Raw genomic sequence first — 14,944 nt, 5'->3', positions numbered from 1 at the left:
CAGCTGGTGCCTGTTGCCGTGTGTGTGGGGCGGGGGGAGGTGCCCTCGCTTGGTGCTGGCAGATGCTGTGTTCTGCGCCTGGCTCTGCTGGGGTTGGGGTGGCGGTCAGTGTGGGGGTGGGCACTTGGGCTGAGTTGCGGGGGGACAGCACTGTGCGTTTTGTAGCTAGTGTTGCCCACTGGATGCACACACACAGACACACCCACCCACCCACCAGCACTGAGCTGTGGCCTGGGGCTTGGCCCCCAAACTGATCTCCCACCTTGTGGGCCTTGCACCCCTGCCCGAGGCGTCTGGGCCACAGCGCAGGAGCCCTGCCCTGGCTGGAGGAGGGCTGTTCCCGGCCCCCGCCTGTGAGCTCATGGAAAAAGGAGCAGGCGGGCTATAAAAGGGCATTGAGTCTTCCCGGAGTGGAAAAAGCTCCGCGCTCCCCTGGGAGCTGGCCTCCCTGCCAAGGGGGAGGGGGCCCCCGCCGGGCCTGGAGCACTCTTAAAGCAGCAGCCGCAGGGTCTCTGCCTAATCCGGGCTGGGGGGCGGGAGGTTTCTGTGGCTTGGGGGGAGCCTCTTGCAGCTTTTTCTCCCCTCCCCAGCCGCCCTCTGCTCCCACCCCTCTTGGGATCAGTGCACGGGCTGGCTGGGGTCCTCCCTCAACACAAGCCAGGACCCCCCAGGTTTCATCTGCTCTGGCACTGCCGCCATGTGCCCAGGCTCACGTCCCTATAGAGAGGGGCCTGATCCTGCTGCGCCCCCATGAGGACAGGCACGTGAGGATCTGTGCTGTGCTCTGTCTGCCCTGGGGCATCAGGCTAGGGGGGCTCAGGGCACCCCACTGATCATCTCGCTCACTGGCATTTGAACCCTCCCCTCCTGCCGGCTTTGCGGCTCAGTCCCAGCGTCCCTGCCTGCAGGCGCCTCTCAGAACTGTGCCCCCCCCCAGCAAGCTCTGCCTTGAAAGCCACAGGCCTTCCCTTTGCCAGAGTGGTGATGTTTGTACCCAAACCCCAGAGCCTGAGCGATTCCCCCAGTCTCCCTCCTGCTTGGCTTTGCCTCATGCTCTCACTAAAGCACAGGTGCTGCTTCGAACATTCGCTGCCACCTTGTCACTCTCCAGGTGAGCTGAAGCCAGAGCAAGTGCTAACCTGCTTAACCCTCTAGGGGCAGAGCTAGTCAGGACCAGTGCCCCACTCGCTGGAGGGGTGATGTGAAAGTGGGGGAGGGGGTTGGCTCCCAGGAGTCTGGCCAGGGGCTCGGTCCCTGCTGCCAGCTGCTCGCTTTGTGGGGTCTCAGCAGGGCCGCCCCAGTGCTGGCTGCTCTCGGGGCTGGCTGGCCTGAGCCCCAGTCAATCCCGGTTAAATCCACACGAACAGCCGGGCCCTTTCTCACCAGTCTGACTCCCCTGTAGTCCAGGGGTCAGCAACCTCTCAGAAGTGGTGTCCCAACTCTTCATTTATTCATGGTAATTTAAGGTTTCGCGTGCGGATAATACATTTTTACATTTACAGGGGCCGGTGGACAGACAGAACCGCGGGCCGGCAGTGGGCTGAGCAGGGCCGGTGGCAGCGACCCCGGAGCCGGCAGCGGGCCGAGTGGGGCCGGGACCCCGGAGCCGGCAGCGGGCCGAGTGGGGCTGGGACCCCGGAGCCGGCAGCGGGCCGAGTGGGGCCGGTGGTCAGGATCAGGGGCCGGCAGCAGCGTGCCACAGTAAATCAGCTCGCGTGCTGCCTTTGGCACGTGTGCTATAGGTTGCCGACCGCTGGGTAGTCCAAGCTGTGCAGCGTCCATGGGGACCAGCACGATCCTGCTGGGGGAGCCGTGCGCTCAGGGCCCTTCTCTGCCTCCAGGCCCTGGGTATGGATGGGGCTGTCCTGGCCCCTGCAGGCCAGTGCCATAGTGCCCCCTTGTGGTGGGGGAAGGAGCTGGTACTATTGAGCCTTTGCCGGAGGGGCAGTGGACCCTGGCCAGCCCCTTTGCCCGGGGGGTGGGAGGCGGGCGGGCGTGTGCCATGTTGGGCCCAGGCAAGGGGTCTGCTTTCTCTAGCCCTTCGGCACTGCGGCAGGGCTGCTGGGGGGGAGAGTGGAGCAAAGCAGGAAGGTGGGAGGGGAGAGGATCATGGCTCCTTTGCTGCAGGGAGGCCTTCTCGGCCGGGCAGCTCCTTCCCATGGCCGTGCAGCACCAGGACTCACTCTCCAGTCCTGGCTCCCCGTCTTTGCTAATTAATTACCGGAAACAGCTGGAGAAAGCAGAGCCAGCAAAGGGGGGGGGAAGGGCCATCCCCCCTCCTTCCACAGCTGGAGAGCTGCCCAAACCGCTTCCCTCATAACTGATCCTCATGGGAGCGTAGCATTGCTCCTCCCGCCTACCCCTTACAGCTGGGGAAACCGAGGCAGAGCCAACTCAGGCCACCCAGCATGTTGGCACCCAAGCTAAGAGGAGATCCCAGGAACCCTGACTTCTAGCCCTGCCTCAGAGCAGGTGGCTGGGTCGGTCCCTGCCTGTGGCCATGCGAGAGGCTGCCCCCCGCTCCAGGCGTGCAGCACAGCGGATGTGGCCATGCTGGGCCCTTGCCAGTCGCAGCACAGTGGCCGGGGGATGTGTCAAGGAGGAGTGGGAGGGAGGGAGGGAGGCAGGAGCTGCCAAGAAGCCAGGCTGTGGGGACAGAACCGTGTAAGCTGGGAGCCAGCCGGCCCCAGAGGGCTGGGGGGAGCTGTGGCCTGAGGCCAGGTCCCATCTCACCCTCTCAATGAGGGGCCCACCAGCACGGCGCTGGGCCCTGCCAGTGAGGTTTGCTGGGCCTGCTCTCAGAGCCCCAGGTTGGTTGGTGAGGTGCTGCCTGGCCAGCTGGTGGTGGCCATGGCAGGGGCCCGGGGCAGGCTCCCACGGGCCGCTCCCCAAACCCGAGAGTGGCTTTGCACCGTCCTGTGGTGGCTCTGCCTGTGCACGTCCTCACTGGCCCTTCATCTTCCTGCCCTGAGGAGAACTTCTGGGAAGCAGCTTGTGTAACAGCGGCATAACCCGGGGCTGGGCCACTCCCCCCAGCCCTGCAAGGGGAGACCTTTCCACGGGACTGCCCCTCATGGTCAGATCATCCCTCTGCCAGCTGGGGTTCTGGGGCGGGTGGGCCAACAGGCCGGCCTGGCACCCCAGTGTTTCTAGGGAGACCCCAGCCTGGGTCGGCCCATAGGGTGCTGGGGAGGGGAAGGGGCACCTGTTGCCATCTGGGGGGCCCCTTCCTGCCAGCCCCCTCCTGCCTTGCAAGGGTTAGTGAATTCAGCCCCCCCGCATTGTACTCCTGGGGACACTGGGGGGGCTGGCCAGTGGCTGCAGCGCCCTCTGCTGCCTCAGCCAGTGCCCACAGCTAGATGCTTTCGCATGTGAAATCTCCATGGGGAAATTCCAGTCTCCTGCCCCTCTCTGCTATGGGGCCTGCTGCCAGCATGATCCCAGAGTTGCTCAGTGGGGGGGGGGAGGGGGGAATGTGACAGGGCCCCGAGCCCAGCGACGCACCAGTGTGCGTCAGACCCGGCCCAGGCCCAGCCCACTAAGGAAAACAAACACGAGCTCGGCTGGGAAAAGAACAGTCCCAGAAAGAGCGCCGGCCCCATTCCCAGCCTTTCCCACAGCAGCAAGCTGGGCCCACCCGGCCCCTCAGAGCGCAGGGGGCAGCGCTGGGAATCCTGGAGCGCAGTTTGGCCGCTGTCCAGCTGGCAGGGCTGGGGGAGGGAGATGGGGTCAGGGCGGCCATGTGAGCCCCAGGGATAGGGACGGGGTCACAGGTTTTCCCAGCACTGGTGCCTGGCTCAGTGGGGCTGGGCCCAGTCCCCAAAGGAGACACAGGGATTATGCTTGATTATGGGAAATGGGGCTGCAGAGCCCCCTCCCAGCCCCCCAGGAAAGCACCAAGGGGCCGTGTTCTCTCCATGGCTTCTCTGGCCAGCCTGCTCCTCCCACCCTGCTGTCCTGGACCCTTGGCCCGAGGCAGAGATGGACATTGCTGGGCCATTCAGCTGTGCTGGCCCCTGGGCCCATGGCAGTCTGGGGCGCTCGTTCCTTCACGCCCACCCCACGCAGGAAGAAGCTTCATGAGGAGACAGCAGCAATCGTGTCTAATGGTTAGAGCATGGGGCTGGGCATCAGGACGCCTGGGTTCTATTCCCCATGCTGGGAGCGGGGGGTGCTTTAGGGGTTAGCACAGGAGAAACAGTCAGGACTCCTGGGCTTTATCCCCAGCTCGGCCACTGACTTTGGCTGACCTTGGGTAAGTCCCTTCTCCTTGCTGTGCCTCAGTTTCCACAGCTGTGAACTGGGACTAACGATACTGACTCCGCTTTGCAAAGTGCTTTGAGTCCCCCCTGCCCACGCTCAGAGGAGCTAGCGCAATCATGGCTAGGGGCTGGAGCAGGGCTAGGAGTCAGGACTCCTGGGTTTTATGCCAGGCTCCAGGAAGGAGCACAGTCTAGTGGTTAGGGCAGGGTGTCAGGTTCGAGTCTCAGTTTTTTCCAGTCAGCGGCAATCTTGCGTGTCCCAGGTGAATCGGTGACTCCATGCTAGGAGCGGGGGGAGGCTCTGCCTGGCCACTGCTTCCTGGCACTGCTGGGTCAGGTCCTTTCCCCTGGAGGAATTCAGCTCAAGGGAGAGGCAGCTCTTGAGGGGAGCCCGGCTCTGCTCTCATGGCCCCAGCTTCCCAGCCTGGGAAAGGGCAGCTCCTTGGGGCTGGGTTATGCAGCCCTGCAATGAATAGGAAGCTGACGCAGGAGCTGGCTGCTGGGACGTCACCTTCAGGCTACGCGCTGCAGCTCAGCGTGGGAAAGTCCAGATCCCCCTGAGCCAGCCGGCTGGCCCCCCCCAAGCCCCAATGGGAACCTGGGTGGTGATGCCAGCACAGGCTGCCCCGGGGAAGGTGGCCCAGGGGCACGCGCAATCTCTCCAGGAGCGGCCTGGCTGGTCCTTTCTTGCGGGGGGCGGGGGGATGGATCGTCTCCAGCGCGGCCTTTCCTCAGAGCCCCCCAATGCCAGGGCTCCCCGGAGGGCTGCGAGCGGCGCAGAGGGGCTGGGGACCCGTGCTGGGCCAGCAGGAAAAGGCTGGAATGTGCCCAGTGAAGATCCTTCCCCTCTGGGCCCTTCCCAGCTCACCCCAGAGCTGCTGGTGGCCCACGAGGGAGCCTGTCACCCTGGCGGTTCAGGCCCATGGGTGCAGTTGGGTCTCAGCCAGGGGCCTGGGCCCTCGGGGGTGGGGGGGTGTTTCAGAAATCCCCCCTCCCCCCCTGCAGTCACCTCCTGAGAAGCGCCTCTTGTTTACAATGAGCTGGACCTGCCCACAAAGTACCCACAATGCATCGCTCGGCCCTCTTGTCCCGGCTGGCACGGCAGGGCCCTGTGGGAAATTGCTGCAGTCAACAAGCTGCACTGGCCTGTTGCCATGTGGAGCAGCTGGCACCTGCATGAAGCACCTGGGGGGCGAAGTTCCCCGCCCCTCCCTGGCACCGGGCACCGTGGGAGGGGCCTGGCAGGCTCCAGCAGGGGCGACAAGCAGGTTCCTGTAACGCCACTGATCGGAGAAGGGCCCAGACCAGTTCCAGAGCCTGCACCACCCCCGCTGTTCCCCTTGGCACCCCCGCCATGGCCATCAGCCAGGACCCATTGCAATCCAGCCTGCATTCCGGGACACAGCCAGGGCTGGCCTTCCGCCCTCTCCCGGGGTTGCATTAGCCCAACTCCAAGATGAATTGTCCTGTATTAGAGCTGCACCTAGCGGTCCCAGGGGAGATCAGGGGCCTGTTCAGCCAGGCCCTGCACAGAGTGAGAGACAGAGCCTGCCCAAAGCCATGTAAACCATTGAGACGGGAAAGGTTCATTAGCCCCATTCTAGAGGGGGAAACTGAGGCAGAGAGGGTCAGTGACTGGCCCAGGGTCACCCAGCAAGTCCACAGAAGAGCTGAGAATTGCAACCGTAACACCTCCCCCCGGGGCTCCATGTCAGGGGACGTGCTCCGAGCTCCAGCCACGACAGTGCCAGTGGCTGCCTGGCCTCCTGCTCACCCCGGGCTGCAATCTGAGGGCCTGGCTGGGCCACGCCAGCGCTGAGGAGGGAGCCAGTGCCGGATGTGAGCAGCAGCCCACGGCTCTGAACAGAGGCTGTAATTAAGCCAGGGAGCTCCAAAATGACAGGCACCCGGGCTGCATCTGGCCAGGGCTGCCTGTCATTTGGGGTCAGGGCTCTCCCCTAATGGGAAGGCGAGTGGGTTAATTTCAGGGTGCGCTTGGGCAGTGTGCGGGGAGCACAGGGCGACGGCTGCAGAGGGGCCAGCCAGGACGCTGGGAGGGGAGCCCCACCTCACGTGGGGTTACCAAACCACATTGATCGCTGCTGACCCTGCATAGGACAAGCCACTCCCTGTGTGCCCCAGGGGTCACCAGCCAGATGGGATAAGGCCCATGCTATAAGAACCATGAGGCAGGGGCCTTGCCCGCCTGGGGGCGATCTGAGCCACCCCACCGTGTTTGGCTCATGCACATCTGGTGGAGGCGTGCACTCGGTGAGTTGGGGAAGGCTTGGCCCAGCTCCCAGGTGCAGGGCCGCCCGGGGGGGGACAAGTGGGGCAATTTGCCCCAGGCCCCGGGCCCTGCAGGAGCCCCCACGAGAGTTTTTTGGGGCCCCTGGAGTGGGGTCATTCACTCGCTCTCGGAGCCCCGGAAAACTCTCGCAGGGTCCAGGCCCCTGGAGCTTCTTCCACTCCGGGTTTTCAGCGGCAATTCAGCGGCGGGGGGTCCTTCCACCTCGGGACCCGCTGCCGAAGACCCTAGGCCTCCTGAATCCTCTGGGAGGCCCTGCCCAGGTGCGCCATCCCAACTCTCTCCCTGGTAATTTACACTGATGGGCAGGGCTGTGGGGCTGGAGCTGGCTGGTGGGGAGTTGGCATGGCTCTCTAGCACGTCTGTGCCAGAGCTGGGAGTGCTGCTGGCAGGAGGGCTGGAAGCTGTGGGCAGCAGGCAGGGCTGGGATCCTGCTCTGGAGGGAGGCTAAGGACAGGCTGTAATGCAGCCACCAGGACGGATCAGGTGTATGGGCATGGCCTGCTCCGGGGCGGGGGGGGGGCTGGGAACTGCAGAGTGACCTCTCAAAAGAAAGGGGCTGGGTGTGGAGCTTGTGCCATGGGTCTGCAGGGCAGGGGAGCAGAGGAAGGTGGGCCTGTAAATTAGAGGGGCCTCCCCTGCTCCCCCTGGAGCTTTGGGGCTTGTATAACTTTTTGCCTGCTTGTCCCCATGCCCCGAGGCTCGCTCTGCCCCAAGCAGTGTGGAAGCCTGGTGCTTTGCGGTGGGGGGCTAGTGAGAGGGGCTCCTAGCAGTCCTTGTGGTATGGGGGGGAGCTCTCCTCTGTCCCCATCGAGACCTGCTGGGGCCTGAGCGTCTGGAGTGAAGGTGGGAGTGGGAGGTTCCAGCCCGATCAAAGCCCCTGCCTGGGTTACTGAGTTACCATGTTTCTTGGGTGCCCCTCACAGCCAGCGGGGAGATCGGCTGCCACCTGCCAGGCTCTTCCAGCACCAGGCCCTTTCGGAGGTCGCTGACCCAGAAAGCTGCCAGGTGCTCAGTGCCCACGGCTACGGGCTCGGGATTGTCCCGCATGTCCCCATGGCCGCTCTGCTGGGAGAGTGGCCGCGGGGACAGGATGTGCGGGGCACGACCCCCCATCCCAGCAGGAACCCTGGGGCTGGTAGCCGCGGCGGGGCTGGAGGTCTCAGACTCCCAGCCTGGCACCAGGATGGCTCTTTGCACCTTGGGACACGTCTCTGGACGTCACCCTTCCCTGCACTGCCCTGTGCCCACATCCTGCGGGCGCTGCCCTGCCCAGATCACGCCCCTGTGCCCGGCGCGGAGCTGCCCAGCCGCGGGCGAGGCCTGAACGCCCCTCGGTGCAGCGCGTCCGGCCGGGCTCAGCCTGGGCGAAGGCGCCCGGGGCCTGGCACCGCTGGCTGCCACCCGGGCACAGAGACCAGGACACCCAGGCCCGGCCGAGGGGGAGCCGGTCCCCTGCGCCCCCGGGGCGCACGTGGGAGGAGCCCGGCCTGGCTGCGCCCCTCCGGACCCTGCGCTTCGGGCGCCCCCTGGCGGCTCCGCGCTGCCAGCGCGCCCGGGGAACCGGCGGGATCTCGGCGCCCAGCGGGAGCCTGGGGCCGGTCAACCGCGGGTCGGTCCGCGCCAGCCGGAACCGGAACCGGGGGACTGAGAAGGGGGCGAGCCCAGGGCGCCATTGGCCGGCGCGGGGCTGAGACTGCCCCCCCCCCCGGGGATCGGGCCCGCATGGCCTCCTCGGGCCCCCCCGGCTCCTGCTGCGCCCACGGGCCGGCCGTGCCCGGCGTGCACCAGACCGCGGCGGAGATGGACTTCGAGAGAGGTACCGGGACCGGGCCTCCGCCCCCCGGCAGCGGGGCTGTTCCGCCCCCGGGCGCTTGTCCCTGGGGGCCCTGGAGCGAGCAGGGGGCGCTGCCCCCGGGGGGGGGGGTGATGGAGCCCGGCTGGGGGGCCACGGGGGGGGTAGCGGCTCCAAGCGGCTGGCGGGGGCTGGGCGAAGCTGCCCGCCTCCCCCACGCCGGGCCTCAGCTCTCGCCTCTCTCTAGGGGTCTGGTCGGCTGCCCTGGACGGGGACCTGGGGCGGGTCCGGAAGCTGCTGGTGGAGAAGCGAGTGGATCCCAGCCAGCCCGACCTGGCCGGCTACACTGCCCTGGTGAGTGCTGGGGCCTGGGGACAGGTCGTGCCTCGGCCGGCCTCTAGGGGGCACAGCTGAGTCCCCGCCCTGCCCCCCCCCCCGGGGGGGAGCTGTGCCTTGGGCTGGGGACTCCCTGGGGCACCTGCTGGAGGGTGACAGTGACCCGAGTGTTTTGGGTCTCAGCTCCCCGTGGGCAGACGGTAGGAAAGATAGAAAATGTGGCAAAAGACCTCCTTGGCTTAACCACGAGATCTTGCATGATCTAAAAAATAAAAAGGAGTCATATAAAAAATGGAAACTAGGACAACTTACAAAGGATGAATATAGGCAAACAGCACAGGAATGCAGGGGCAAGATTAGAAAGGCAAAGGCACATGCATCTGACGAAGTGGGTATTCACCCACGAAAGCTCATGCTCCGATACGTCTGTTAATCTATAAAGTGCCACAGGACTCTTTGCTGCTTTTAAAGGCACAAAATGAGCTCGAACTAGCTAAGGGAGTAAAGGGAAACAAGAAGACTTTTTATCAATACATTAGAAGCAAGAGGAAGACCAAAGACAGGGTAGGCCCACTGCTCAGTGAGGAGGGAGAAACAGTAACAGGAAACTTGGAAATGGCAGAGATGTTCAATGACTTCTTTGTTTCGGTCTTCACCGAGAAGTCTGAAGGAATGCCTAACATAGTGAATGCTAATGGGAAGGGGGTAGGTTTAGAAGAGAAAATAAAAAAAGAACAAGTTAAAAATCTCTTAGAAAAGTTGGATGCCTGCAAGTCACGAGGGCCTGATGAAATGCATCCTAGAATACTCAAGGAGTGAACAGAGGAAGTATCTGAGCCTCTAGCTATTATCTTTGGAAAATCATGGGAGACAGGAGAGATTCCAGAAGACTGGAAAAGGGCAAATATAGTGCCCATCTATAAAAAGGGAAATAAACAACCCAGGAAACTACAGACCAGTTAGTTTAACTTCCATGCCAGGGAAGATAATGGAGCAAGTAATTAAGGAAATCATCTGCAAACACTTGGAAGGTGATAGGGAATAGCCAGCATGGATTTGTAAAGAACAAATCGTGTCAAACCAATCTGATAGCTTTCTTTGATAGGATAATGAGTCTTGTGGATAAGGGAGAAGCGGTGGATGTGGTATACCTAGACTTTAGTAAGGCATTTGATACGGTCTCGCATGATATTCTTATCGATAAACTAGGCAAATAGCCCCATATAAGTTGTACTATAAGGTGGGTGCATAACTGGCTGGATAACTGTACTCAGAGAGTAGTTATTAATGGTTCCCAATCCTGCTAGAAAGTAATAACAGGTGAGGTTCTGCAGGGGTCTGTTTTGGGACTGGCTCTGTTCAATATCTTCATCAATGACTTAGATATTGGCATAGAAAGTACGCTTATTAAGTTTGCAGATGATACCAAACTGGGAGGGATTGCAACTGCTTTGGAGGATAGGGTCAAAATTCAGGACAAATTGGAGAAATGGTCTGAGGTAAACAGGATGGAGTTTAACAAAGACAAATGCAAAGTGCTCCACTAAGGAAGGAACAATCAGTTTCACACATACAGAATGGGAAGAGACTGTCTAGGAAGGAGTACGGCAGAAAGGGATCGAGGGGTTATAGTGGACCACAAGCTAAATATGAGTCAACAGTGTGATGCTGTTGCAAAAAAAGCAAACGTGATTCTGGGATGCATTAACAGGTCTGTTGTGAGCAAGACACGAGAAGTCATTCTTCCCGCTCTACTCTGCGCTGGTTAGGCCTCAGCTGGAGTATTGTGTCCAGTTCTGGGCACCGCATTTCAAGAAAGATGTGGAGAAGCTGGAGAGGGTCCAGAGAAGAGCAACAAGAATGATTAAAGGTCCAGAGAGCATGACCTATGAAGGAAGGCTGAAAGAATTGGGTTTGTTTAGTTTGGAAAAGAGAAGACTGAGAGGGGACGTGATAGCAGTTTTCAAGTATTTAAAAGGGTGTCATAAGGAGGAGGGAGAAAACTTGTTCATCTTAGCCTCTAAGGATAGAACAAGAAGCAATGGGCTTAAACTGCAGCAAGGGAGGTTTAGGTTGGACATTAGGAAAAAGTTCCTAACTGTCAGGGTGGTTAAACACTGGAATAAACTGCCAGTTGTGGAGGTTGTGGAATCTCCATCTCTGGAGATATTTAAGAGTAGTTAGATAAATGTGTATCAGGGATGGTCTAGACAGTATTTGGTCCTGCCATGAGGGCAGGGGACTGGACTTGATGACCTCTTGAGGTCCCTTCCAGTCCTAGAGTCTATGAATCTATGCCTCCATGGTAGGAGCTGCTCTCTGGAGGGTCCTGACCAACCCCGAGCCCGCAGCCTCAGCGGAGCGGCCCCAGGGTCAATGTGTTGGCCTGGGGCAGGGTGAGACCATGGTGGGAAGGGGTACGGGGTGAGCACCAGTGAGGCCAGGGCTGGACTCACATGGAAAGCTCCGGCCCCATAACCGCCCTGTCACTCAGACTCACCCAACTGCAAGGGAAGGGGCATGAGGTCACCGGGCATTTGGGGGAGGAGGGTTCCAGGCAGCAGGTGCCCCTGGTGCCAGCTGGCTGGGTTCAAAGGGGAGAGTGGGACGGGATCCAACCTTGTGATCTCATTGCCCAGCCCTCACCCACCTATGCCAGCTCAGCTGGAGAGGGGATTGACTCCAGGCAGCTGACCTGGCACGTGTCTGTGTGCGGATGCTCTTAAATCCGTGTCCACCTGCCTGAGCGCAGGTCCAAGCAGAACCCCCGGGGCTGGGCCCACGTAGGCCACGGCTTGCACCCATTGAGCTAAATCTGCTCTCCCCGGTGTGACGTCTGTGTGTAGACAAGGCCTGGGATTTAACGAGCTGACTGAGAGCTTGGCTGGGAGTTCTCGTGGTGGAGGGCTGGTCGGATTCCCTAGAGGATGCTGTTCCCCTGGGGGAGAGCGGGCGAGTGTTACCTACCCAAGGCCGCAGTGCTGTGTGCCAATGCCCTGCATGGTGCTAAAATGCCATGGCTTGGATGGGAGATTAAATGGAGGTTCTTAAACAGCTAGATCCCCTGGAAACTTGTTTTGTGAGCTGGGCTGTGTCCCTCCCCAGAGCCAGCTGCATTCAGTGTCCTTGGGCCGGTGTGCAGTGGGCTTTGAGGTGTGGGGGGCAGAAGGACCTGTGTGCAGAGGTGGCTCCTGAGGCACCCTCTTCCCTGTGTTTCAAAGCACTACGCCAGCCGCAACGGGCATGGCGCCGTCTGCCAGTTCCTGCTGCAGAGTGGGGCCCGTTGCAACGCCCAGACCCACGGCGGAGCCACCGCCCTGCACCGAGCCAGCTTCTGTGGCCACGTGGACGTGGCCAGGCTGCTGCTGGCCCACGGAGCTGACCCCGGCATTGCAGATGACGACGGCATGACAAGTTTGCATAAGGTGCGGGGCTGGGGCCCCTCCTCCCACTGTCCCCTTGTCCTTCCCTGTTGCTGGTGCGGATCTCAGTGCACACCGCTGCCCCCTGCAGGCAGACCTGCCCCAGCAGGTGTCGCTCGCCCTCTGCTGGCTGGAGCAGACAACGCCACCCCATGCCTGCAGCTGGGAAAGTTCGGCTCTAGCTCCTGTTTGCGGAGCAGCGGGCTGCAGTTTCTGTTCCCTGGGCCCCAGTGCCGAGGTGGTTCGATTGGAGGCTGTGGGCGAGGGGGCTGCAGAGTCAGTGCCCTGTCCTGCACCCCACTGGGCCCTGGTTCTCTCCCCTTTGCTGACAGGAGACGCCTCCTTCCTCCCTGGGCATCCTGGTCTAGCGAATACTCCCCTAGGGTCTGTGCCGTACCCTGCCCTCCGCCCCACGGGAGCGTGCCCACTGCCCTCACTCCTGCTCTCCTTTCGCAGGCCGCCGAGGGAGGCCACCGTGAGCTCTGTGAGCTCTTGCTGCAGCACAGCCCGGTACTGAAGGGCGTCCGGGACAGGAGAGCCAGGAGAGCATGTGACCTGGTCCCCGGCAGCAGCACCTTGCGGGACCTACTGGAGACCTGAGGGCAGCGCGGGGGGGGGTCACCCTGCACAAGAGTGCGCTGGGCGTTGTCTCCCCCTCTTGGCCTGTGGCGGGATTGCAGCACCCTGAGCTCTGAGCATGCAGCCCTGGGGTGATCTGGGTGTGCGCCCCACTGGGTAGCTGCTCTGGGGAGCCTGCTGCAGCAGCGGGAGAGGGGAACGGGCAGATTTGGGCAGGGAAAAGGAAGGAGCCACTATAAACCCTGTTCCGGTGTCACTGGCCGGGGGGAGCCTGCCCAGGGTCTGAGATCAAGGGGACTCCAGCGACACTGCAGGACACCGGGGTTCCTGGGCAGCTGCAGTGGCTGGTGGTGGGGTGGGACTCTGGGGGGCAGGGAGGGGTCTGTGTCCAGCCCTCTGCATGGGCCAGGCACCACTGCCCAGGGCCACACATCTGGCGGGAAGCTGAGGCAGCCATGTTGGTTGTGGGCATTGCCCAGGGCTATTTTGCTCCACTGGGACGGCAGAGGCACTAGCTACGTGCTATCGGTGTGGGCTGGTCCCGTGTGCTCGGCACCACGGACCTCATCCGGCAGGGGCTGCAGGCTCCCAACCCCTGGAAGGAGGAGTCTGGCTAGGGTGAAGACCAGTGGCCTGCTCTGTGCCCAGAGCAGAGGGCAGAGCGGTGCCCCCTTCTGGGATTTCTAGCCTGGTGAGGGCTGCCGGGGGCTCCTCTCTGTAACCCTGAGCTGGGGGAAGAAGGGGAGGGGGGGTGGGATAGGATGTCCCCTGTCTCAGGCCTATTTCAGTCCTTGGCACTGAGCTGGGGAACCGGAGCCCCCAAGGATCTGGTGACAGGATGTCAGGCGTCAGCACCATTAACTCTTCCCTGCCTAGTCCTGTGCCCTGTCCGTGGGCTGGTGGTCCTGGCTGCTAGGGGCTGGTCTCTGGGGTCTGGCAGGGCGTGTCTGCCCTCTGCTGGGGAAGTGGGATTAGTGCCCACCCCAGCCCTATGTTGCCCCCTTCTCTATCCACTTGCTGTTCTGCCCAGCCTTCTCCCCCCCCCCTCCCCCAAGCCCTGTGGGCCTGTTTCTGGCAGGAAGCAGGGTGGGGGTGGGATCCTGCATATATACCCTCCCCACTCACCCACAGCTGGATTGGAGGGGAGCCCAGACCCCTTCCCATCTATTGCACAGTGATCTGGTGGGGGATGGGGTGGCTTCTTCTATGCCCCCCTCCATGCTAAAGGGACCCCCCCCAACATAGGCCTGCAGAGATTTGGGGGAGGGGGGGCTGCCCTGCCCTCTCTCCCAGGGAGAGTCCAGCAGAGCCCCCCCAAGCTGGGATCAGTGGAAGCTGCATGGGGAGGCGCAGGGGCTGGAACATGGCTGCTGGGCCTCAGCGATGGCCAGCAGCATCACAGGCAGCGGGGCCAGCACTGACCTATGGGGGAGAGCACCCCCTGCTGAGCACCTGCTCTGCTCCCCATAGCACAGCACCCCCTAGTGCCAGCACTGACCTACAGAGGAGAGTGCCCCCTGCTGAGCACCTGCCCTGCTCCCTGCAGCACAGCGCCCCCCTAGGGACACACTAGGGCCCGCACTGACTGGCTAGCCCCCTGCTGAGCTCCCCACTCCCTGCAGTGTATAGTGTCCTTGGGCGGTGCCCTGTTTCTGGGGGGCGGGGGACATGCTGCCAGGGCATAAATTCATAATAAATCCCTCACAAACTGCACCGTCCCGTTTTTGTACAAACTCGCCCTGACTCCCCTACCCGGAGAGGGCAGTGGTGTGGGGCAGGGACCGTCTCTGTTCTGTGCCTGTGCAGCGCCTGGCACGGGGGTGGGGGAGGCGGGCCAGGGCTGGGCACGTCGGCTGGTCCCCAGGCCCGTCTCCCTGGGGCTGAGGCCGAGGGGCAGCGTGGCCGGGGGTTACCTGTCAGACTAGCCCGGCAGGGGAGCTGGGTTCTAGTCCTGCCCCGGCCAGGCCTTTGCCCCAGCTCTGTGCCTCAGTGTCCCCGCTGGGGAGGGGGCCGGTGGCTGCTGGCTCTGACGCTAGAAGGGCCCGGGGCTGTTCGTGAGGCTCGCTGGGGAGGGTTGCCCGGTCGGGGCACCCCATGGCAGGGCCCTGCGCGCTGGGGCCGGTTGGCCCGGGCCGGCGCTGCCCGTGTCCCGCTGCTGGCCGCTCAGGGGGAGCCCGGGGCGGAGCCGGGCGGGTCACTGGGGTGGGGGCGGACCCGCCGCTGGGATAAAAGCAGCGGGGTG

At 62.6% G+C, this 14,944-nt stretch overlaps 1 protein-coding gene across 1 annotated transcript; it reads left to right on the top strand.

The window, feature by feature from the left end:
* The first annotated feature begins 8,133 nt into the window (after window positions 1-8,133).
* On the top strand, window positions 8,134-14,438 carry ANKRD39 (ankyrin repeat domain 39). The gene is made up of 4 exons (XM_045003002.1): window positions 8,134-8,389; window positions 8,613-8,719; window positions 11,923-12,126; window positions 12,580-14,438. Exons 1-4 carry the CDS (start codon window positions 8,296-8,298, stop codon window positions 12,721-12,723), a joined length of 549 nt encoding a protein of 182 aa, XP_044858937.1. The 5' UTR covers window positions 8,134-8,295; the 3' UTR covers window positions 12,724-14,438.
* Window positions 14,439-14,944: the final 506 nt, after the last annotated feature.

The sequence above is a fragment of the Mauremys mutica genome, chromosome 2 (assembly GCF_020497125.1).
Source record: "Mauremys mutica isolate MM-2020 ecotype Southern chromosome 2, ASM2049712v1, whole genome shotgun sequence".
In the NCBI taxonomy this organism is placed as follows: Eukaryota; Metazoa; Chordata; order Testudines; family Geoemydidae; genus Mauremys; species Mauremys mutica.
Note: the sequence above shows the minus strand (reverse complement) of the source record. Positions and strands in the feature narration are given on the sequence as shown.